This window comes from Rhincodon typus, chromosome 42 (genome assembly GCF_021869965.1).
Source record: "Rhincodon typus isolate 14 chromosome 42, sRhiTyp1.1, whole genome shotgun sequence".
NCBI classification, from domain to species: Eukaryota; Metazoa; Chordata; class Chondrichthyes; order Orectolobiformes; family Rhincodontidae; genus Rhincodon; species Rhincodon typus.
In genome coordinates, this window is record NC_063373.1 from 4,395,774 (window position 1) to 4,420,748 (window position 24,975).

General features: G+C 41.2%; 1 protein-coding gene, 1 long non-coding RNA gene and 1 gene segment (V, D, J or C); 2 read left to right on the plus strand and 1 right to left on the minus strand.

The window, feature by feature from the left end:
* LOC109913554 overlaps window positions 1-2,969 on the plus strand; it is a 19,632-nt gene extending 16,663 nt beyond the window's left edge. The window contains 2 exon segments of the C gene segment in view: window positions 1,772-2,080; window positions 2,534-2,969. Of these exon segments, the coding sequence occupies window positions 1,772-2,080; window positions 2,534-2,922 (698 nt within the window).
* Window positions 2,970-8,424: 5,455 nt separating this feature from the next.
* Window positions 8,425-24,975, minus strand: part of LOC125487517 — a 19,115-nt gene continuing 2,564 nt past the window's right edge. Inside the window, exons 2-3 of the long non-coding RNA XR_007265931.1 lie at window positions 14,920-15,118; window positions 8,425-8,696 (exon numbers count right to left, since the gene is read on the minus strand). This is a non-coding gene — a long non-coding RNA (uncharacterized LOC125487517). The remainder of the gene's footprint in view (window positions 8,697-14,919; window positions 15,119-24,975) is intronic.
* The window catches only part of LOC109913555 (zinc finger protein 239-like), a 19,149-nt gene continuing 16,050 nt past the window's right edge, over window positions 21,877-24,975 (plus strand). For 4 of the 14 annotated variants that reach the window (XM_048619148.1, XM_048619151.1, XM_048619149.1 and 1 more), the window contains exons 1-2: window positions 21,891-22,133; window positions 22,291-22,399. The gene's annotated coding sequence lies outside the window, so the exon portion shown is untranslated. The other 10 variants (XR_007265928.1, XM_048619143.1, XM_048619146.1 and 7 more) reach the window with 7 other exon arrangements.

The following is a 24,975-nucleotide window of genomic DNA, read 5'->3' on the forward strand; positions in this document are numbered from 1 at the left end:
CTGTGTTCATCCAGCTCTACACCTTGTTATCTCAGATTTTCCAGCATCTACAGTTCCTACTATCTCTGACAATTAGCTGGATTCGTTTGTTGTTTGACAATCCTTGAAGAGGGAGTGGGAATCCTGAATCCATTGCTGGTAATGGCCTTAATGATCAGGGGTTTGGGGGGTGGGCGTCGTGGAGAGATCTCGTTGAAACTTAGAAAATACTGAAGGACCGAGATAGAGTGGATGCGGAGAAGATGTCATCACCAGTAGGCAAGACTAAGAGCCGACAGCACAGCCTCAGAGTCAAGGGAGAGCTATTTAGAACTGGAATGAAGAGAAATTTCTTCAGCCAGGGAGTGATGAATCTGTGGATCTCACTGCTGCAGAGGGCTGTGGCGGTCAAAACATTGAGAATATTTAAAACAGAGATAGATTGGCTCGTGCTTCGTACGAGGAGAAGGCGGGAGAATGGGGTGTTGAAACATATCAGCCATAATCGAAAGGCAGAGCAGACTTGATTGGCCGAACAGCCTAATTCTGCTCCTATATCTTTTGATTTGTGGTCTGAAGATGACATTGTAGAATATGAAGCGACACTTATTTGAAAATAAAACAAAATGCTTTCAATACTTCGTTCCAATCTCAGAATTATCTGTTGGCCTTGAGCACTGTCCGACAAAATTTGACATGTTATGGAGCACTTTAACTTCAATCATGACAACAAAACACACACCAAATGAGTATCATATTTGATTAACAGGGATAAACGTGCTCTAATCGAGCCTGTTTTAGCTGTTTTCTGTAATTAGTGGATATGGCAGGAACATAAAGTCTAGTGGGAATGTCGCAGTCGGGATGAATGAACGAGGAATGAGAGCCAGGATGTTAAAGCTTGGTTTCAGGATTGATATGTTTACACAGTGAGGATTGGAAGTCTGAAATTTACTCGTGCAAATGTCAGGTGAGTTTGCACATCAATACAAACCTCTCTTGCTTGATTGTTTTTTGACCTGTGAAGAAATTTAAAAATGCACATTGGTTAATAAAGTGAAAGTATACACCATTCATTAACTACCTGAATGGGGGGAAAGGCTTGAGGTGAAGAGTGTCCTACATTATTTCCAATGCTGTACTCATTGTCTTGTTTTCAGGTCTACTCGATGTTCGGCACACAAGAAATAATATCTCATACGATATTTTAGAGAATGATCTCACACTAATAATGCAAATTATTTTCCATCACGTAAAATCACATTGAACAGAAATTCCGTGGAAGTTCACCACCCCTGTAACATATTAAAATCTCTGTAAATGCACGAGGAATAAGAGAATCACTACATTTGATTACAGTTATACTGAAATTGGGATTTGATTTGGCACTCAGTGTGAGCGGCAACATTTGCACGTCTGCCTCGTGAATGTAAAAATGAATTCATTATATTGAGTGGAGATGAGTTTTGTCACAAGTATCAATTGTTGGCCTTAATTGAGAGAAGAACTCTGAAAGGAAGGTTACTGAATAGGTTAAATTATGGCAGCATTGATGTTTTTTCTTCACAGGATTCACTTGTTTCCCTGTCAGTGTTCTTTAGGAATAATTACGCAGGGCACGGATGTTTTTACAGATCAAAATATATGAATAAAAGTAAATATTGTTTCAGGAATAGTTGGAAGTTACCATCTCGAAGGTTGTTTCTTTACCTTGTGCGGAAATAGACTAAACACTGGTGTTTTGTTCCTCAAGAGGCATTTTTCATTGATTCTAATTTCTACTTCATTGCAGTTTCCGAGTGCCATGGTTACAAAGCTAAAATACTACCACCACCAGTCGAACAGGTCTTACTGGAGGCGACGGTGACATTAACATGTGTTGTGTCAAATCTTCATTCTGGAGTCAGCTTCACCTGGATACAAGGCGAGAAGACTCTGAAATCAGAGATTGGTCACCAGTCCGGAGAGCATTCCGATGGTGCGATCAGCAAATTAGATATTTCTACTGAAGCCTGGCTGAGTGAGGTTGTTTTCGAATGCGTGGTGAATCATCAGTATCTACCGACTCCTCTGAGAGACTCCATCCACAAGGAGAAAATTGAGTGAATAAATGAAAGCACAAAGTATCCCATGTGTAATTGAGATCCAGTCACAGCGATAGCATGCTTTGATTAGTAAGGAACTGACACCGTTGGGAGCATTGATGATCCACTCCCTGGCAGGATAGCGAAGTCGCTGATTAAGCAAAAAATGGAGACAAGGATATTCCGTTATGATTAAGTCAAACAAATTGTGAAGACACCAGGAGTTTTGTGATGGAAACACCAGTAATGACAAATGGACAAAATTTCGAGTTCTGGGCTGGAAACATGGGCACCACGTTCGAATTAAACCTTTTTTTAAATGATCAGAATGGATGCCACTCTGCTCCTTTACAAATGACAGTGAATAAATCCCAAATTAAAAATGGAATATTTTAATATTCGGTAAAATCCAATATTGATTCCTGATTTTTTAAATTTTATTTATATTTGTTTCAAATATTCTGCAGTTAAAAATCCACTGGAGCCATCGGTGTCTGTCCTCCTGCCAACGACAGAAGAACTCTCCATGCAGAGGTTTGTTGCCCTCACCTGTTTAGTCAGAGGTTTCAGGCCCCGAGAGATCTTTGTCAAGTGGACAACCGACGGCAAGCCGGTTAATCCCGGTAACTACAAGAACACCGAAGTGACGGCAGAGAGCGACAACACCTCCTTCTTCTTGTACAGCCTATTATCGATTGCAGCGGAGGAGTGGGCCAGCGGTGCTTCTTACTCCTGTGTGGTGGGACATGAAGCGATTCCATTGAAGATCATCAACAGAACGGTTGATAAATCCAGCGGTAAACCGAGTTTTGTGAATATTTCGCTTGCACTGATGGACACCATTAATTCATGCCAATGAAAATCTCAAGGTTACCCTTAAGAATTCAATAAAAGTAATAAAATGTTTCTTTCCTCCAGTTGTTATTTAAATAGACAACCGTTTAATTTATTGTGTTTCCCACTTTTAGTAATATTCCGTTCTTCCAGTTAAAGTCGATAGCTTGCAGGTCCAGGACTCGTGTCTGGTGCAGTCAATGCTGCCTGCTCATATCAGTCCTGGTTCAGAGACAGACTAAAGCCCAATCATTGCAGGGCTCTGCAAAGTACTTTCTTCTCTACTTTAAATCCCACTGTGATGAAATTTAACAATGTCCGCTTTATGAAAAATGAATACCACGAATTTTGATTGGTGTTTCTGATTCCCCAATGGCCCATTCCAAGAAACTTCATGCCAGCTTTAAACTGTGGTATTATCTCAACTGGGAACTTAAATTTAAGAGATTTCTAAAATTATTTTGGATTGGGACATATCAACAAGAATGAATTGCTACGGGTACCAATCGCATAGAGTGCACAGTAACTTGCAGTTAACCTTTGTTTCTGGGGTCTGCCAGTGATTTTGCACCAATGCATCATTCCAAAGAATGTATCTTCACTTCCACACCAAAGAGAAATCGAAAGAAAATTTGTTATTGTCGAACAGAGGGAGAAGAGAGGGGAGCAATTAACAGACTGTATGCTTACTCACATGGAAAGTTTTCACATTAGATGCCCTCTGTAATGAGACCTGGTAGAGACTCGCATAATGGCCAAAGGTTAAAAATTTCCATTCAAAATAATTCCTTTGAAGCATGCTGGACGTGCTTGTCCCGTTCATAAGCTGTTAACGTTGATTCCACATAATCCAAAACTAAACTGGTGATTCATCAACCCAGTTTATATTCCATAGTTTCGACTCAATTTCCTGACGCACCTGGTGACAATTCTGGTATTCGAACACCTGGCGTCATTTTGTATCACTTACAGAACACTTGTAGATATTTTCTGTCCAAGATATTCAGAAATACTATCATCCATCTCTGGAGTTGTGGGGAGTGAACTCAGGTCTCTTACCTCAGAGATATGAATTCTATGAATGCAACAAGAGTCGTTCACTAAACGCTTATATCTCCACGATGGCGAGAAATGTTCCTTACACCATCAAGGTCAGACCTAATTGCCGGCAATCAATTAAAATTGCAACAAAAATAAAAATGAAAACAGTCTGGGATAAGAGCAGAAACAACACAGATGCAAACACATGCTCACAAATGCACTAAAAACGCATATATTCAGGCTCTCACCTAAAGGGGCATGCATATGCGCACACATAAATGCGCATACAGATAAGCCATCACACACACGGACACGCACAGAGACACACATGCATATGATACAGGAGCAGTCATTTAAACTCACACAAAAACACAAGTGCACAGAAAGAAACACATACAAATAAATTTGTGGGTACCCACAAATATTCGTGCAGATACACATTAATAAACACACACATACAATATCCAAGAAATGTCCTCCCACATGTACACACACAGATACATATGAGCACAGAGATAAAGATTCGTTTCAGTTCGGCGGATCGCAATGGCAAACTGGTTAGCAGTGCTAACTCGTAGTAGCAGGGACCTGGGTTCAATTCCAGCCTTAGGCGACTGTTTGTGTGGAATTTGCACGTTCTCCCCCTGTCTGCGTGTGTTTCCTCCGGGTACTTTGGTTTTCTCCCGCAGTCCAAAGATGTGCAGGTGAGTTGTTTAGCTGTGCTAAATTGCCCATACTGTCTAGAGTGGGAAATGCAGGGATAGGATAAGGGGTTGGTGTGGGTGGGATGCTCTTCGGGAGGGTTGATGTGGACTCGATGGGCTGAATGGCCTGCTTCCACACTGTAGGGATTCTACGATCACCATTAACCCACTTTCACAAACGTACACACATGAAGAAAGATGCAGCTTAATTATTTATTTTTAAAATACATGATTGGCATATAAACACTGTCAGGCATATACACATTTTATGAGTCTCACACGCAGACATGCAATTGCATAGATCAACAAACAGTGGGGCATTTGCAAAAAAAAGGGAATGACACACGCGTCAGTAAAAATCCAAGTGCAATAATACAAGAAATCATATCAGGAGATAGTTTAGGATACATTGACATGCAAGCAGATATTATTACATAAGTATAAACACCCATCAAAACATGAAGTTGCATACTGACATAACTCAATTATGGAGCACAAACATGAAAATAACCTAAGGCTGGGGGGATCTGAAATCGACACATAAACACATATTTTAGATAGCACTAACGGAAAAAAAAGCACAAAAAAGTTAATAGATAAAGATAGGCATGAACAAATGAAGTGGCATTTTAACATAATGACGCTTACATATTCTGAAATGCGCAAAATTTACAGACAAAAGCAGAACCATATGAATGAACATACCGGCAACAAAGCAACATCAATGTGTTTATTCATGTACAATCTCCAACATGGGCACGCATGAAGTAAGAGACGCTCATAACCAAGTACCCAAACACTAAAGGAAAAACATAAACACCAAGCTATGGACAGAAATAAACGAAGGGACACATGCACAAAAAGTTATTCCTAACACACACAGATCCTATAAACAAAAATATAAAGCAATGTTCTTACTGTGGATCTAATTTCTGCTCATGATTTGCAAAGCAATTGGTCACAAATAAATGCAGAAGATGAGTAATCACATTTGATCTCTTATCCAGTGATGACCACAACTTTCAACTAAACAGTTGCCACAGTCATATTGAAAATATAATGATATAATGAATATAATAGTTCCCAATGAGTATACCTGGAATGATAACAATGATTATATTCTCCAATAACAGATTAAATGATGAAATACGTCAAAATGTTCAGACACGGATAATAAAGGAAGAACATGTGCAGTTAGTATTAACAAGGTATTGCTGAGAGTAACTAACACAATAATAGCGACCAAGAGTCAAATTTGAGAAAAACCTCATGGCTTGAAGAAGATGTAACGGTTCAGAATTACATTATTTAGATAAAGAAATATTAGACTGGGTCAATAAATAACCTCAATACGTACTCTCGGTTTTATATTCATAGATTCCATAGATCACACTTGGATTGAAGACTATGAAGATGATAACGGCAACATCTGGACCACTGCTTCCACATTCATCACCCTGTTCTTCCTGAGCATTTTCTGCAGCGCTGCCGTCACGCTGGTGAAGGTGAGAACAATCAAATCATTCGGACTTCAAACAGACCATTGTGGCTTGTGAAATCTCGAAGTGCGCCATTGAATAAAAATTTAAACCTGAATGCCCTGATCATAAACTTCTAAACTGTTGCCTTATCACTCTTTTTCAGGCTAAGTGAATGAATTTTAGACTTTCCTGATCTGTTTCTCGAGGCCACTGGATTCCAAATATACAATCAGTCCTGTTTTCGACAGAAGATAAATTCAGTTTATGAATGTGTAACTGAGACAATAATTGCTGGCTTTTCCATTTTACTTTGTTTGATATCAATGAGATAATTACGATTGCAATAATTTTTGGCTTCCTAATTGTTTCAAGTTCATTTATATATTGTTTTTGTTGTTGTCCTTCATTCAGAACTTTTTATTATCCTTTATTTCGAGCACGTATTTTCTCTTTCTGGTGACTATTATAAATGTACCTAAAATTCACAGCTCAGAGAGCTTGTGTTCTTCTCTCATTGTGGCATCCAGTCATTATGTTCACTTTTGCTAATTTTAACATAAACCTTTCAATAGAAGTGTTGTCTGAAATGGTAAATAAACCTTGAATGAATATGTACGAACCTTCAATTTGCTTATTTCTTTTTTCAAGGGCCATTGGTAATGATACATCTTCCCAAATTTACATGCCGAACTCCATTCCCAGCCAGATGCTTTCGCTTATGTCTGATTGTGTTTCATGCAGTTATGTAGGTTAATGCATCACTACCTTATGGCCAACTAACGTAAATCCAACTTTCATTTGGTATGTCTTATGGAATACTCCAGGGGCAGAATCATTAGAGCGCAAGGAGGCCCTTGATGTTTCCTCTTATGCACAAAGGGTCACGGCCTCGGGTCAAGTAATTATGAAAATCAACAGCGTTGCTTCCCCAGAAGCTTATTAAAGGCAAGCAATGGAGTTAGAAAGCTTATTATACTCTGTCTAAAGCAAAAATACTGCCAACATCAGTAGAGCTTGGGTTCCTAATGGACAAATTTCCATCTAAAATGGCCAATGAAACATTCATCAGCCAAAAATGTCAACGTTCAGTTTGGAATGGAGACATCTGGCCTGGCCTACATGTGACCTCAGACCAACAGCAATATCGTTGACTCTTATCTGCCCTTTGGAGAATTAGGGACGGGCAATAAATGCAACCTGGCCAGCGACGCCCTCATCTTGTGAATGAATAAAAACAACACGTGGACGCCAAGGGCTGATTCGTGGAACTGGAGTTTTTATCACGCATAACTCTCATGGAGCACAAATCCTGGATCTATTTGACACACCACAACTGCCCAAATCCCAGGGAATGAAACTATGGTCTATCTGACACAGGGACATCATTAACCCTCAAAATTACCAATCAGAGGTGATGCTGATCAGGCAACGCAGAGATTAGACATGCTGGAAATATTCAGCCATTGGAACTGGTGTGGCACAAGACAAATTCAACGACTTTAATAAGAACTGTTCGCAGAGTCCAGAATCTGTCTGTTCCAGAGACGCTGCAGCCTTCTCTGCTTGCTAGAGTTTATTTATTCTGGGAGCCACGTATGTAACACGAAACCCTGATGAAAACTGCTGCAGACATTTCACATCATGCATCAATTAAGATTTGCCTGGACCAAATCTGATACCTTTGTCACACTGGAGCACTCAATGGTTGGCAATTATTTGAGGCATGATAAGAACTTGTTAAAAACAAGCTTTCCCATTTATCTCAACTTACCATTTAAACCTTGAACGTGAATGTTATTCCTCAACAAGAGATCAATGATCAACTTAAATACATATAAAAATTACACACATGCGAATTCTCAAAATTTTTATGAATTGCCCACTGAATAAAATTGGGTACACATAGAGACTCTCCCAAACTATTGGAACTATTGTCGTACATTTTCATCGCAACTGGAATTGTTAAAAGTGCAAAATATCTCAAACAAATACTCAGGCAGATTGAAAGAGTGGAAGTGTGAATGGTAAAGGCACTGATAGCGCGCAAAACATTAAATATAAACTAACTATAGAAAATGTGGAGAGCTGCTGAATGTGGGAGATGTTAGGACAGACTTTTATGGTTACTGTTTCACAGACAACTGACGTCATTGCTGATCAATGACAACTGCTCTTTCAAAGCATCAAACCAGGCTAAATGCTAATACACTTTTGAATGCAACAAATAATCCCGAGTCCACTGCACAATTCACAGAAACATTAATTATCTGAAATACTCGCTGCATTAAAATACGTTTCACTTTATTTATTTTGTGTTGTTTCGTTTGTCAATTATATTTGACCAGCACCTGAATGTTCTCAATCCTTCTTCAGTGGAAGCAGTTTCTCCCTATCCGACTCTGATAAAATCCATCAGGAGTTTAAGGAGCTCGACCAAATTGAAAGTTACTGTTCCGTAAAGGACAATAGCCCCAACTTCTCAAGGTCAGTGAGTTGCATCATCCCGGGAACAGTGTTGTGAATCAGTCATGCACCCTCTCTCATGATTTTGCATTCTTTCAAAGATGTGACATCTGAAACCGGACACAAATTTCCAAGTGACACAAGAGACTGTTTTATTTCAGTTTAACATAATTTCCTTGTCTTTTTTCTCGACAGTGGTATTTATGACGAAAGATTTCTTTTTACACTTCTATCGACATGTCATGTTACATTCCCTGATTTGTGCACATATACACTGAGGATCCTTTGCTCCTGCTCACCTTTGGTTTTGCACATTTACAATTCCATGTTCTTCTGTGTTCATTACAAAAGAAAGAAACACGTCAAACCTCCATGGGACTGAGATATACCTGACTTAAGAATATCAACACATAACAACCCTCAAAAATTATGCATCAGAGGCCGATGTCGACCACAGAAGGCAGAGATCAGAATAACTGGAAATACTGCTGATTTCCACTTGATGCCAATTCCCACAAACTCTCTGTAAAATTTTTGAAGTTCCATGCTGTTTTCTTAATATCCCAACATTTTACCTGAAATTGTTATTAATTTTTTTCTGCAATTGTGCTTTATAGGTCATGGCACAAGAAGGATTTCAAACACTGGACTCTGAGAATGTTCACGATAGGGCAACATACATTCTGAAAAGGCAAACAGCCGTTGACAAGTATGAAATAGCAGGTGAGATGAATTTGAATTAATCAAAAAACAAACAGAAAATAGGATGAAGGTACAACAGCCCAGGCAAGACCTGAGCAGACAGAATGGACTTAGTTTTTCTTTTGTTGTCTTTTATATCCAGAAGTGTCCTTACACACGGCGTAACTTTTTTTGATTTCCCATCACCAAATCATCCACGGTATTTTTTTGTTTTCAGACATTAACAATCGTCAGTAAATTATCCACATTTCCAACTGAATAATTTAAGTGCAAAGGCCTTTAAGAGCAATTCACACCGTCAAAGGTGAGGGAGAAGTAGGCAGAGCTGGAGGGGCCTTGGAGTCAGATTTTTCATGTATTACTGCTATACTTAGCGAGGAAATTTCTGAGGGATGATCCAGTGAAGCTATGTGGATGGAACTCAGAAATAATACGGGAATGATCACCTTGATGTGATTTTAATAGTGTCCCCAGTAGTCAGATAGAAATTGAGGGTCAAATATGTAGAAAGGTCTCATTTATATGCAAGAATATTAAAGTTGTATTAGTAGGGAATTTTAACTTTCCTAACATAGAGTGGGACAGCCATATTGCTGAGGGTTTTGTTGGTGAGGAATTAGTGACCAGTGTTCGAAAAATTCATCTTAATTAATATGTAGATGTAATTCCTGGAAAAGGAGCAAAACTTGACCTTCTCTTGTGATATAAGGCTGGACAAGTGGCTGAAGTGGGAGTAGTTGAGCACTTTGCAGCCAGTGATCATAACTCGATTAGTATTAAAATACTTATGGAAGGGATAGGCCTTGTATGAATTTTAAAGTTCTTAAATGGAATAGGTAAATTTTGATTGTCTGAGACCATAACTTTAAAGAGTTGATTGGAATAGATTGTTCATAGGTAAAGGGACAGCTGACAACTGGGAAGCTTTCAAAAGTGAGATAATGAGAGTTCAGTGGCATTATGTTCCTGTTAGAGTGAAGGTAAGGCTGTTAAATACAGGGAACAATGGAGGAATAGAGATATTAAGACACTGGTTAAGGATAAGGAGGAGTCATAAATTAGGTAGAAGCAACTGAGAACAAGTGAATCTCTTGAAGAGTTTAAGAGGTGTAGGCACATTCTTCAGAAGGAAACCATGTGGGCAAAAAGGGGATATGAGATCGCCTTGGTAGATAATGTTAAGGACTCTCCAAAGAGATTATACAAGTACATTCAGAGCAAAGCAGTAATTTGACAGAAAATAAGGCTTGTCAAGGATCAGCGAGGTCGTCTATGTGTGGAACCACAGGAGATGGAAGAGATGCTAAATGAATATTTCGTGTCGGTTTATACTGCAAAAAAAGAAATTGAGGTGAGGGAACTCAGGGAAATAAACATTGATGTCTTCAATACAGTCCATATTGCAAAAGAGAGAGTGTTGAAAGTCTTTTAAAAAGCTTAAAGGCTGTTTTTGAAGTCGTAACCAAAAAGATCAATGATGGCACAGAGGTAGACGTTGTTGACGTGGATATTAGCAAAGCCTTTGACAAGGTTTGGCATGGTAGACTAATTAATAAATGTGTATTACATGGGATTCGAGGAGAGCTTGCCAATTTGATACAAAATTAGCTTGACAGTAGGAGACAGGTTGGTGGTCGAGGGTTGTTTTCAGACTGGAGGCCTATGACCAGTAGTGTTCCGCAGGAATTAGTATTGATCCACTCTTATTTATAATTTATCTAAAGATTTCGATGAGAACTTATGACTCAGGGTGAGTAAGTTTGCTGATATACCAAAACTGGTGGTATCGTCAACAGGTACGAAGTTTGTCTAAGATTCCAAACGGATCTGGATCAATCTGGTCAATGGGCTGAGGAGTGGCATAAGGAATTTAATTTGGATAAATGCCAGGTATTGAGTTTTGGTAAACCAAACTAGCAAGGACTTTATTCAGTTAATGTAGTGATTTGCGTAGTGTTGTCAAGCAAAGAGATCAAGGAGTTGAGGTACATAGTTCTTTAAAAGTTGCATCGCGGGTGAACAGAGTGTTTACGAAAGTGTTTAGCACGCTTGTCATCATTGCTCAGACCATTCAGTATAGGAGTCGTGACAAAATGTTTCGGTTGTACAGGACGTTGTTGAGGTCATTTTTGAAGCTTTGTGTGCAGTTCTGGTTACCCTGCTGCAGGAAGGACATAACTAAATAGGCGAGGGCTCAAAAAACCATTACCAGTATGTTGTCAGGACTGGAGAGTTTGTGTGAGAATGATAGGCTGGATAGGCAAGGACCTTTTTTTCATTTGAGCATAGGAGATTCGGGGGTGGCCTTATCGAGATTTGTAAAATGAAGATGGGCATGGATAAGGTGAATAACAAAGGTCTTATCCATAAGGCGGATATGTTCAAAACTAGGGGACATAGTTTTAACATGAGAGGAGAAATATTTAAAAGGGACCTGAGGGGAAACTTTTCCAAACACAGTTGAGGTCGTGTGTGAAATGAACTGTTAGAAGCCGTGGTACATGCAGGTACAGTTACAGTATCTAAAAGACATTTGGATAGGCACATGAATGCGAAAGGTTCAGAAGGCTATGTGGCAAACACAGGCAAGTGGGACCAATTTACTTTGGGAAACTTGGTCCGTCTGTTTCCATGCTGTAAGAGGCTATGTTTCGATATGATTTAATATGGGCTTATATTCCTGTGAAACTGCTTGAGGCATTTTGTTACGTTAAAACTTTAGTCTTTGAGCTGTTGTTCCAGTTATTACTGTAGTTCAGTCGGGGATCCAAAGGAATTGAATGGGGCTGTATCAATATAATTCATAGGCAACGCTTGTTCGAACGGCCCTGGCAAGAAGGAAACTTTGAGCTTACCACTGGACTTGCTCCTCTCCACAATCATGAATAAAAGTTTCTTTGCAAATATTTAAAATCAATAATTAAGTCATTAACGATGAGGTGCGACTGTGAGCTGTTATTTGGTGAATTTGAATGAAGCATTGAACCACATCTCAAGTCACAACTTTAAGGAAAACAAGAAAGAGAATCGGGAGAGAAGAAAAGAATTAGTACGAGCCCAAGCCCAGGATTTGGAACAACGAGCAGGGAGGAAGAGGTGCATTTGGGAGAAGGATTTATAGATTTAGGGAGATGAAAGGAGAAAGAGTAGTCCACAGAATAATCTGCTCGAACTTTTCATGGTATGCTGATACTGACTTTTCAAATGGTGCTAAGGTCGTGATAGGAGTTGTTAGTGAATATCTAACAACTGACTCGGTATTTCTAGATGCTGTCATTATTGGCAGCAGATTGATGAGAAATAGTGGAGACCAAAGCTGGATCGTCTGGGGGCATCAGAGAGAACTGCGTGAGTGGGAGTGTAAAGCATTTCCAGTGCTGTGATCAGATAGAGACGAACCAGACCAGGACAGAGTAGCCCCACTCAGCTCGATGATGGTAGAGAGGTGTTGGAACAATGCCAAAAAATTACTGTCAATTGTGGATATTTGAAACAAACACAGAGAATGTTGGAGAAACTCAGCAGGCCTGGTAGCATCTGTGAAAAGAGAAAGAGGGTTTCCATTGAGTCCGACAACACTGTTCCTCAGAACTGGAGCGCCAGGTTGTGGCCAATTTTGTTAAAGGCTACAATAGGCTGAGGAAGATGGGATATGCTGGTTTATCTTTGACACAGTCGCAAAGGATGTAATTTATAATGTTGATAGAAGCTGTTTGTGCACCGTGACAGGGTCAGAAATTGATTGGAGAGATACATGCATGGAGTTCTGGAAAAGATGGACACAGATTTTAGAAATACATTGCTTTTAAGAAAAGAAAGAAACCTTGGAGATGTGGTTAGTCATTTGCAAGTAGGGGTTAAAGGTTTCTTACTTTGAGTCTGGAGTAATGGCAGATTTAAAGAAAAGAGGGACAGGGCCTGAAGACAGTACCCGTTATAGGATGTGGAAACTTAGAAATTCATACAGAATAATTTTAAACTCATAGAAGTTGGTGCTCATGGGCAAAATGAGTTCAAAGTCTTTGAGGAGAGATCAGAGAGACACTGATGAAAGATCTAAGTTTGAGGTTCAGGCAAGGAGGAACTTCAGGGACAGTATAACATGGTGAGTGAGTGACACGGAAAGGAAGTAGCAGAGGCAGCTAATTAGATTGTCACAATTTTAGTGACAAGCATGTGCTCCTTGTACTCGTGGAAATGGGGATGGCAGAGAAAGAGAAGAGGGAGAGCTCTTCAAAAGGATGAACTTGCATGTTAGATAGAACAAAAAGAGTAAAGCACTTCATTCAAAGCAAAGCTGGTTTATTCGAATATAATCAGAATATTGGGCAGTTTATTTGGGTTGAAGTTTATTTATACCAGCAGGAGATCTTAATCAACATGGCTCAGTCTTCGATGCAATGAGCAGAAAATAACAGTTACTGGAGTCGTTTGTGAACTCGCTGGTGACTCAGAAAATGGGGTAACAGTGTGAATCCGTTCCCATGCTCAGAGCAAGTGAATGCTTCTCCTCGGACTGAACTCACCGATGTGTCAGCAGGATAGGTGACTGAGTAAATCCCTTCCCACAATCAGAGCAGGTGAACAATCTCACGCCAGTGTGACTTCGCTGGTGTATCAGAAGGTCAGATGAATTAATGAACACTATGAATTGGCCACAACCTGGTGCTCCAGTTCTAAAGAAGAGTGTTGTCAGACTCAATGTAAACCTTCTTTCTCTTTTCACAGATGCTGCCAGAGGAACAGTCTCTCCCCAGTGTGAACTCGCAGTGACAAGTGTTTCCTGTATCTTCCCTGGTGGCCTAGTGGTTAGGATTTTGTGCCTTACTGCTGTATCCCGGGTTCGATTCCCAGTCAAAAAATCAGGATGTAGTCACCTTGCTCAAATACACCGTGCCTCACTGGTTAGCACTGCTGCCTCACATTACCAGAGACCCAGGTTCAATTCCAGCCTCGGGCGACTGTCTGCATGGAGTTTGCATATTCCACAGTGCCTGTGGGCGTTTACTCCTACCATCCAAAAAGAAATGTGTTGGTTATGTGGCTTAAACAGGGGAGTATGCAGGTTTACAGGAATGGGATTGGGGAGGAGAGTGACTTTGGGTGGGGTGCTCTTCGGAGGGTCAGTGTGGACTCGATGAGCCAAAAGGTCTGCTTCCACACTGTAGGCATTCTAAGCTGACCAGGAATACCTGACATTAACAACAGCAAAGTCCGAACAGCTTCACACAACTAATGAAATTATCAAGTACAGCTGGGAACAAACAACAAGGAAGGTCCACGTCTTCTATCTGACACTGCTTGGACCCGCTACTGCAAAAACGTGGCTCTTTCGCAAAATGGACAGATTTTTCGATGTAAATTGAAATGCAGTCCTGCAACAGAAGCAGGAATTGATCAGCCATAGGACTACAAAAAATAAAATTGCCGCTTACTGAAGCGTACCAGGTTGTTTGGGATAAACTAAAACAAAGGATAAATGATTTTTGTTGTCACATGTATTTAGGTAAACAGAGTGAATAGATGATAGGTTAATAGAAAGAGATTACTTAAATAGAGTTCCATCTTCTGTTCAATTGACAGTAAACTATTAAGGCAGAAAAATAAGAAACAACGTTCAACTTTACAAACCTTCTTCTCAAGCATAGTTCAGGGTGTTCTTAAGAATTACTTTACTGATGTTTGATCACTGGCTCGCAATGAGTTCCCCTTCCATGTCCAGCCAATGTCCCAGGCGTCCCTGGCTCTGCTGCCGTCACCTTGCCAACATTGCTATAAATCCTGAAGACGGTCCATCACACAACCATCCAAAAGTGTGGATGCTGGAGATCTGAAACGAAAACAAAAATTGATACAGAAATTCGAGAGGTCTGGAAGCATCTAAGTGAAGAAAGCAGAGTTAATGCTTAGAGCCCACTGACTCCTCATCAGGATTCTTAAGGGACTTGACAGAGTAGATGTGGAAAGGTTGTTGTCCCTGTGGGAAAATCGAGAGCATAATGTCAGAACAAATGTTCACACATTTGAGACAGTGATCAGGAGGAATTTCTTGTCTCAGACATAAATTAATCTTTGGAATTATTTACCGCAGAGAGTTGTCTAGATCGGATCATTTATTAAGGTCAAGGCTGAGGTACTCAGACTTTTAATCAGTAAAGGAATTAAGTGTCATGGGGAAAGGCAAGAAGGTAGATTTGTAGATGATCAGATCAGCTGGGATCTAATTGGATGGTATAGCGGATTTGATGAGCTGAATGGCCTACTTCTGCTCCTATGAGTAATATTCTCAGTATGATACTGCATATCTAATGAGAAACGTTTTCAAAGTTAAAAATATGCTTATACCGTGGGGAAACTGAACTGTGTTGAAAAATGCAGAAGGAAACCCACAACAGAGAGAGAGAGCAATTGAGGGTGATTGATCAGGGTGAACCATGTCCACCTTTACTGCTGGGACCATTTGAGAAATTTATCCTAGAAATGTGAAACTAAGGCTCAGTGCTCTAGTCGTGGCTGAGTGCTTAAGATGATGGTTTGGAAATCCATTGGGATTTTCTCACAAACATTTGAATCCTGTTGACGCCAGTTTGGTGTTTTTCTGTTTTGAATGAGTTCCTGACGAATTAGTTATCGCTGAAAGCCAACAAAATCTGTTTCCAAAACCCCACTCACCCCCGGTTTCTGATGTCTGTTCATTTCCATCTCAGGGGAAACCTACCAGGGAAGCAAAGCTATTTCAACGCAAGCCTGTCTTTTGATAAATGCCTGAAATCTCAATCCCTTGATCACTGCCCCTGATCAGGACAAGCAATTTCTCCAGATCTGCTCTATCAACCCGCCCATTCCCTCCGCTGCCTCCCCTATCATTACAAAACACCCCAGCAAATCTCTGGTTAACCATCTTTCGTCCAAAGAGAACATTCCCTGCCTCAGGAATCTCTCCACAAAGTCTAATTTCCTCATTTTTGGTCATGCTGAAAGGTAGAGAATTTTGGAGAGATTTTAGGAAAACATTGCCATGGACAAGTGGTAAAATGTGAAGGAAACAAAATGGAGAGTCCACTATCCAGCTTTGTGAAACTTTCAAAACTCTTTGAAGAGCGAGATCAGAAGAGAATGAAGGGTGAACTATCCGACTGAGCAGAGGTAGTCAGGCAACTTTCCCCCTTTTTTAAGAAGCAGGGACATTGCCTCTGATGTTCTCGACAAAATTAACTGATCTGAGACATTGAAAGAATTCTTGTTGTCATTCCGGGAGCAGCAATCTGAAGCATGAACTCACAGATAGTCTGCTCTAGGGGGTTGTGCAAACTACTGCACCACCAGTCTCTGTGGCGCAATTAGTCAGCGTATTCAGCTGTTAAGCAGAAAGGATGATGGCTCGAGACCATCCAGGGCCGGTGTTTTCACTCCATCAGCTCCCTTTGCCGCACAGTTCATGGTTGCTGATAGAGTCAGGAAGATATTCTTCAAACAGAGTTCTAATTCAGTGATAAACTGCAATAGTGTTTCAAATTGTTAAAACCCTGGATGCAGAAATCTGAAACAAAAACAGAAAATTTGCTGGACAAATTAAGCAGATCTTGTAGCATTTTGAGACATAAGCAGTCAACTTTTTCAAAACCCTGTTTTCTCTCTCCAGACCTAGTGAGTTTCTTCAGAAATTTCTGTTGTTTTTTTTTAAATGCATATTCATTTCAACTACCATGATAAACAACCAGACCCACCATTACTGACATTGAACACTTTAGAAATCTGTGAAGTGATTTGATTCGAACAAACCAAGCAACGATAAATTGGGAAAAGCAAACAAGCAATGCGGTTTAGAACCCTATCGAGCATATTAGAGAGCTGAGGGCAGATAGGAACAGAATTTGCTCAGAGGTGGGGAATAATTTTCCCCAGAACGTGAATGGTGGGAAAACTCACTGCCTGTCAGGATGGAACACGCAGAAACCTGTGTGACAGCTAAGAAACATTTAGGTGTACATCTACGATGCTAACGTGTCAAGTGACAGGGAATGAGACGAGAACAGTTGGGGATTTTTGCTGACCAATGTAGACTTGCTGAGCTGAATAGACTTTTCCAGTGCTGCAAGATCTCTATGACCAGCTGTGGTCAGTTCAATTTGTGAAGTGACAGGAAAATGTTTGTAAAATCCACCTGAGCCAGGAAGCAGTGGAATTGACACTCCTGTGATTTGTCTGTCAGACACGTTTTCCATTGTAGCTGTGACTGGGGATAACTGGCACTGTTGTCATTCCTGAATCAGTATCTGGAGGAATCAGGAAGATGAGATCCTGGCGTCTCCTTACCAAACCTTGCACAAACCCATCACTTCTCAGTACCTGGTGTCTTACATTCTTTGCTCTGCTTTCCTGGTAACAATTGGCTTCAGGATCTGCATGTGTTTGTATCAAGCAGCTCATTGAGCTGGGATCTGGACAGTCAGAGGGAGCTCAAGGCGAGACAGGAACAGAAGCAGAAAGAGATGAGACATGAAAAGTATTTACATTTTACCCTGTGTCAGTTGTTTTTAATGAAAAATGTCTGCCGTTCGCTGTCCTGTCACATTCTCTGTTCTATGTTCATTCTAGGTTCTATGTTCTATTCCCAGGACCCACAGTGATTGGGTTGGTGGGTTTTGGAAATTTAAAGTTGCACATGAACAGCTGGCGGGACTATTTCAGCTGATTGTCTATTTCATATCCCAGCTCATAGGAACGGTTCTTGTTGCCTGGAGAAATCGTTTGTGTCCCAGTTAAAGCTGTCTTTTGCCGGAGAAACTTATTTTTGGGGACAGGGAGCTGATGTGAAGCACATGGACTGGCTATAATCCTGAAACCTGTGTTACACTCGAGGAATGTGTGAATGTGTCCCTCTCTGTGGGTGAAAATGAGCATCAGTTCCCCAAAAGGTGTGAACACAGTTTTACCATCTCAAACCCATTCGTTGTGCCATTTGAGATTATGGTGAAAACCTAATTGAGATGAGCATTTGAAACGTCAGAACATACAAGGGTACCGGCCAAGTGCTGGAAACTGGGGTTAGAATAGATGAATGTTTGATGACCCGCGCTAACAGGATGGGCCGTAGGGTCTTTTTTCCAGCAGGGAGAGATGTTTTAAATGACCAGACTTCAGGAGGTGCCATACACCTACTTGGGGGCTGACTTATCATCAACGCGTTCACACTGAGAAGACAACCTTTAAATGTGAGAATCACAACACACGTGCCTGGGGACTGTTATATCATCAAAGTGTTCACATTCAGAAGCGACCTTTTAATTATCTATCTTTCAAATTTCTCTGGGCGTGCTCTGCTCACCTCTCAATCCAACATCATCACCCATCCTATAAAAAGAAACAATTTACACCACCATCTTTACAGATGAAGGCCATTCGGCACAACGTGACTGCACTGACTCTCTAAGATCTTTTCCAGATTACCAATCTCCAGCCTTTATTTCTGTTGAAAAGTGTTTCTATCGAATTAATTATCACTGCCCTCCAGAATGTTTCAATCAAAAGTTTGTGACATCTGTTATGTGGTTTCCTGTCAAAATGTCGCACAGAAATATGTCTGAGGAAGAAAAGATGCAACAGGAGGGATGGTTTTGGTTATTTCAATTTATGTTCTACAGGAAGATGTCATACGATCTCAAGGTTTTCACCTCATGGAATGTCTGCAGACAGTTTCCCAAAAGTTGAATAGCAACAAAACACATTCAGGAAGGTGAGAAAGATCTCGGCCAAAGGGTCCGGACCTCGGGAACTGTCCTGAAAGAGGAAGGTGTGGATTTCCTATCCGAGTGAAATAGCAATGGTTGTTGGCACAGATTGAGCCATTTCTTTCTGCTCCGCTGCATATATTGTAAGGTGGAGATTTGTTTTCATGAAAACAATTAGAAAACAAAGCTGAAGAGTTGACAGCAGTGGCAATAGGACATGTTCCGAAAGCTTTGAGCAGTTTTCATGGTGGTGGTGGTGATTGTGGTGGTGGTGATGGTTCAAATTTCTGAAGTCTTTCTTGTTTGAGAAATATTCTTTGCCTCATTTCTTCCAACAAAAGTGCACAACCTCACTGTTGTACATATTACATTCCGTCTGCCACTTCTCTGTCCATTCTCCTAGCCTGTCCAAGTCCTTCTGCAGCTCCTTGCTTCCTCAACACTACTTATCTCTCCACCTACCTTGTGTCATTTGAAAATCTACCTACAACGCCCTCAGTTCCTTTGTCAAGATCGTTAATGTATTTTGTGAACAGTTATGGTACCAACACTGACCCCTGCAGAAATCCAATAGTTACTGACTGCCAGCCTGAAGATGACCACTCCCTTCTGCCAGTCATTCAATCCTTTATCCATGGCAAGACCTTGCCCCTAACACCATGGACTTTTATATTCTTTAGCAACCTGAAACTGTTTTGTGTGTCAGTAAAACTCAGCCTTTCTTATTTTTTGGATTTTTTTTTTGTTTGTTTTTATATTTGAGGGAGAACAAATTCACATGATCAGTGACAGCGTGTTGACCTAATACTGAAGAATAGGTTCTCACGTAGATATCAGCAAGTTTGGTTCACATCCAGTTTTTAAACATGATCACATACGTTAGAGAGTCAAAAAAACACTGCGATAGACCCTTTGTTGCAACGTTTCTATGCCAACCAACTTTCCCAAACTCGACTCGTCACACTTGTCACCTGTTTGGCCCATATCACAGACTAAAATTCGGTGATATGATACTGGCCTCTGTCGAGTTATTTCTGGGCAATGAAAGAGACAGGGAGGGTTGTGAGGCTACAGGAATACTGAGATCAAGAGGATTGTGAGGCTGTGGGAATACAGAGACAGGGAGAGTTATCGGGGTTGAAGCAGGTTGCAGAGATCGGGAGATTTGTGCAGTTGGAGAAGATGATAGTGACATAATTGTGAGGCTGAAGGAACTTACAGAGATAGGCAGTTTTGTCAAATATCGAGACGGTTACAGAGATAAAGAGCATTAGGAGGCTGCAGGTGATTATTGACTAAACAGCACTGTGGTGTACTTACAGCACATGCATTGCAACAGTTCAAGACGGCGTTTCAAAACCTCTTTCTACAAGTCAAATAAAGATGGGCACTAAATACTGGTCTGGGCAGCAAAGATCATACACCATGAATAAATGATAATTGAGGTGGATTTCTATTTTGTGGCGAGGTATCAATTGTCATAATTTTAATTACAGAATACAGCTTTCAAATAATTGACAAATAATGCAGAGTGAAAATGTGAAGATTAGTTTACTTGGTGCGTTCTAAGCATCTGGAATTGTCTGAACGGCAGGTGGATGCAGATTCACCAGTTATTCTCCAAAGATATTGAGAATTAGAAATAGAGATAATCGCCATATGTACTCAAATGTACGAGTGCACAAGTACAGTGAAAAGTGTACAAAGCCGCCATTTTCCAGCGCCACATTGCTTACAAAATCACAATTTTTTTAAAAGATAAAAATATTAGAAATGTTACTTTTTGAGGAAAGATTTGGAGGGCTTTGAGCAAATGGAAAGAGAGTTGGGAGAGCTTAATGGCATCTCCAAAGGGAGTGGTCACAGGTTCACTCGACTGAATAGCCAGCAGCAATGTGCTGTGTGCACCATTCACTAGGAATGATGACGCTCATCCCAGGGCAGAGAGAGGGAGGATCCCGCCACTCATCTCACAAAGGGGCCCGGCTGATTGACGGCAGCTCACCGACTGGGAGACGGAGAGTGGGCGGAGCTGTCGGACCAAGCGTAGAAGGCTGGTCTCAGACTTTTTCAGAGAGCAAGAACTGCAGATGCTGGAGTCAGAGACAACACAGTTTGGAGCTGGAGGAACACAGCAGGCCAGGCAGCATAGAGGAGCAGGAAAGTTGACGTTTCGGGTCGGGACCCTTCTTGACAAATGGGGAGGAGAAGGGAGCTGGGAAATAAATAGAGATAGGATGTGTAGGGCTGGAGAAGGCAAGTGGGATGGCGATAGATGAGCGCAGCTGGTGAGTAATAGGAATTGCTCGGTGGGATGTGTGGGGCGGATAGGTGGGAGAGAAGATGGGCAGGTTGTGTCAAGTCAGGTAGGCGGGGATCGTCCCTATCCTGCACTCATCTATCACCATCCCACCTGCCTTCCCCAGCCCCACCCCTCCTTGCTCTATTTATTTCCCAGCTCCCTTCCACCTCCCCACGAACGAAAAAGGGTCCCGACCCGAAACGTCAACTTTCCCAGCTCCTCTGACGCTGCCGTGTTCCTCCAGCTCCACACTGCGTAGTCTCAGACGTTACCTGCCGAAGGAGCGGCGCTTCTGAAGCTTGTGATTTGAAATAAACCGATTGGACTATCTTAAATTACACAGATGATCTCTGAATCCGAAGTGACTGCTGACTATTCACTGTTATGGATATGCCACTAAACCACCTGAGCTACGATAATACTTCCTTTATATGAAGGTATTTCACTCAACCCCACTCTCCATTGCTTGGAAAACCCGGTGTCTGGCGGCTTCTGGCTTTCTACAACCAATTGGAATTAAGGGGGCGGGGCAAGAAGGACGGCACGTGATCATTAACGCTGCCAGCTCAGTGACGCTGTGATTGGCTGTTCAGTGAGTGCGGCTGGTGGAGACGGGAGACGGGGAGAATCAGAAGACACCGGGAGAAAAATGGAGTTAGTCTGGGCTGCAAGGTTTTATGAATGCCCGGTGTAGGCCGCTTGATCCGAATTAGAAACTCCCGGTCCCGCGTTTACAGCAAACTGGAAACGGCTGCGGGCCTCAAGTGGTGATCGGCCCCGATTTAACTCCGCCATCTTTATTTGGGAACAAGGTGCAGCAGCGCTCATGCGCATGCCTTTCCACGTTGTGAGTGGCGTGTTTTGAAGAATGACATTTGCACAGCAAACTGAAACCAAGAGAAATGTTTGTCTTTTCTCGATTTTTATCCTGGCTGACAGTGATTTTTCTTTTGTGAATTCGTTGTGCAGGTTATTGATCGGGAACAATTTGTAGATCGGAATATCAAAACAAGTTCTGATTGCCAGCGGAGTCATCAAGATCTGAATATCACTAGTCTTTATCTGTGGAAGGAAAAAGGTTTGTCTGTTCGATCTGTGGGAAAATATTTCTGATATCTTTGTAATTTGGAAAGCAGCAAGATTTTCAAATTCGTGGTTAGATCACTCCTGGCGTATGTTTTCAGTTCTGGGCCCTGCAACTGAGGAAAGAGATATTGGCCTGAAAGGGTCTCAGATTTATCCAAAGAATGCCTCATTTCTTTCTGTCAAATTTCGTCCCAATCATCCACTTCATAATTTTAACCTATTAATTCCTCATTCTGAAATACCTGCAAACTTCTTTTTTAAAATTCCTTCTTGACTCAATGTTCTCGCACCCTTTCAGGTGGAACAAGCCAGATCCTTGAGTCCAGAACACTTATAGAATGCTGAATTTAAAGATGAGATGCTGTTCTCTGAGTACCGATTGAGCTGCATTGGAACAGTACAGGATGCTGAGTTCAGAGTGAGTGTGAACAGTCAATTAAAATGACCAGGCTGCAGTGAGGGTGCTGCTTGACTCCGAGTGCTTTGGAGTTGAGTGAAAACATAGTGAGGTGAGACATGGAGAAGGTAAAGTTGAAAGACTGAATACAGTGCTCTGTCTCAGTCTGGGCAGTTCAGAAAATGACACAGACCCAGTTGAAAAATTCGTAAGTGATACTTGCAGTGTATTTTCTTACAGTTTTTGAAGTGTAATATATCAACTAAAGTACACATAGGAGCTTTTGATCACAATAGAAGTGTTTGAAACGAAGGAAGATCCCTGGCTCAATTAAATTCTTTTAAAGGGAAAACAAGCTTAATTTAGTGAGAAGTCATGACAGGAGACCCTAGACCCCTGGTGTGCTCCTCTTGCACACTGTGGGAAATAAGGGATTCTTCCAGTGTTCCTGATGTCTACGTGTTCAGGAAGTGTGTCCATCCGCAGCTACTGGCTAGCTGCATTTCAGAGCTAAAGCTGTGGGTGGAATCACTGTGGAGCATCTGTGATACTGAGAATGTCGTTGACAGCATATATAGTGAGGTGGTCAAACCGCAGGTGAGAATTACACAGGTAGAAAGGGAATGGGTAACCATCAGACAAAGTAAAAGGCTCAGGAAGGAAGAAATATATACCGCTTTGGATACTTGGGATGGTCAGGGCTGGCCTCATGGAAAATCAGCAACAGTCAAGTTCATGGAAAAATGGCTGGCTCTGCTGCACAGAATGGGATGAAAACGAATGGCAGGCTTTAGTGACAGAGGATTCAACTATCAAGGGTACCGACAGGCACTGATGTGGCCATAGACATGAATCCAAGATGGTATGTGACCTGCCTCATGCCAGGATCAAAGATAGCATGGAGCAGCTGCAGGACATTCTGGAGCTGGAGGGTGAACTGCCAGTGGTTGTGGAACACATAGGTACCAATGACATAGCCTTGAATGATCATTGAAAACACTTCAAGGTTGCAATGGTTCCTGCACCTGACACCATTTCAGATGCTGCCAGACCCTGCTGAGTACCTCTGGCATTTTTTGTTTTTATATCAGATTTCCAACAGTTTGTTTAATCACTGAATCATGGATATATACAACATGGAAATAGATCCTTCGGTCCAACTTGGTCATGCTGACCATATATTCTAAACTGATCTCACCCTATTTTCCAGCAAATCCCTCTTAAACCTTCCTGTTCATGTATCCATCCAAATGTCTTTTAAATGTTGTAACTATATCAGCCTCCACCACCAACTCTGACAGCATATTTCATACGTGTACCATCTTCTGTGCAAAAACACTGCGCCTGAGGTCCCTTTGAAATCTTTGTCCCCTTACCTTAAACCTATACCCTGAAGTTTGGGACTTCCCTACCCTAGGAAAAAGCCCTTGGCTATTCAACCTATCCATCTCCGTCTGATTTTTTAAACCTCTAAGTGGTCTCCCCTCAGCCTCTGATGCTACAGGCAATAAAGCCCCAGCCTACTCAGCCTCTCCTTATAACTCAAACTCTCCGAATACATCAACAAGCTTGTAAATCTTTTCTCAACTTTTTTTCAAATTTAACAACAGCTCTGCTATAGCAAGGAGACCAGAATTGAACACAGTATTCCTAAATTCGTTGAACAAATGTCCTATACAGCCGCAATGGGACTTCCCACCTCCTATATTCAGTGCACTGACAGATAAAGGCAAGCATGCCAAATGCCTTCTTCACCATCCTGTCTACCCGCAACTCCACTGTCAAGGAACTATACACTTGTTGTTAACCCTTCAGAAGGATTGAAGACTGTGGGAAGAAAACAGGAACTGGATTGAGTTGTAGTTCCATAAAATGCCTCTGCTTCATGTCTGTCTCTCCCACCTCTGTATTTTCTGTAGTTTTGTGCAAATACTGACTGGTTCACTTCTGTGAAGGACATTTATGAACCTGTTTGTTTTAAATAATAATCGAGCAATTTCCCTGAGTGTCATCTCCACAACTGACCAGATTAATTGCTCTCAGTTTTACAACCCATGTTTTCTTCTGGTTTTTTCCAATATATTTGCTTCCTATTTGAAAGGCTATTTTACAATTGGAAACTTAAAATGAAACCACATCCAGATCTGACAGTTACTCTGTTTATCATAACC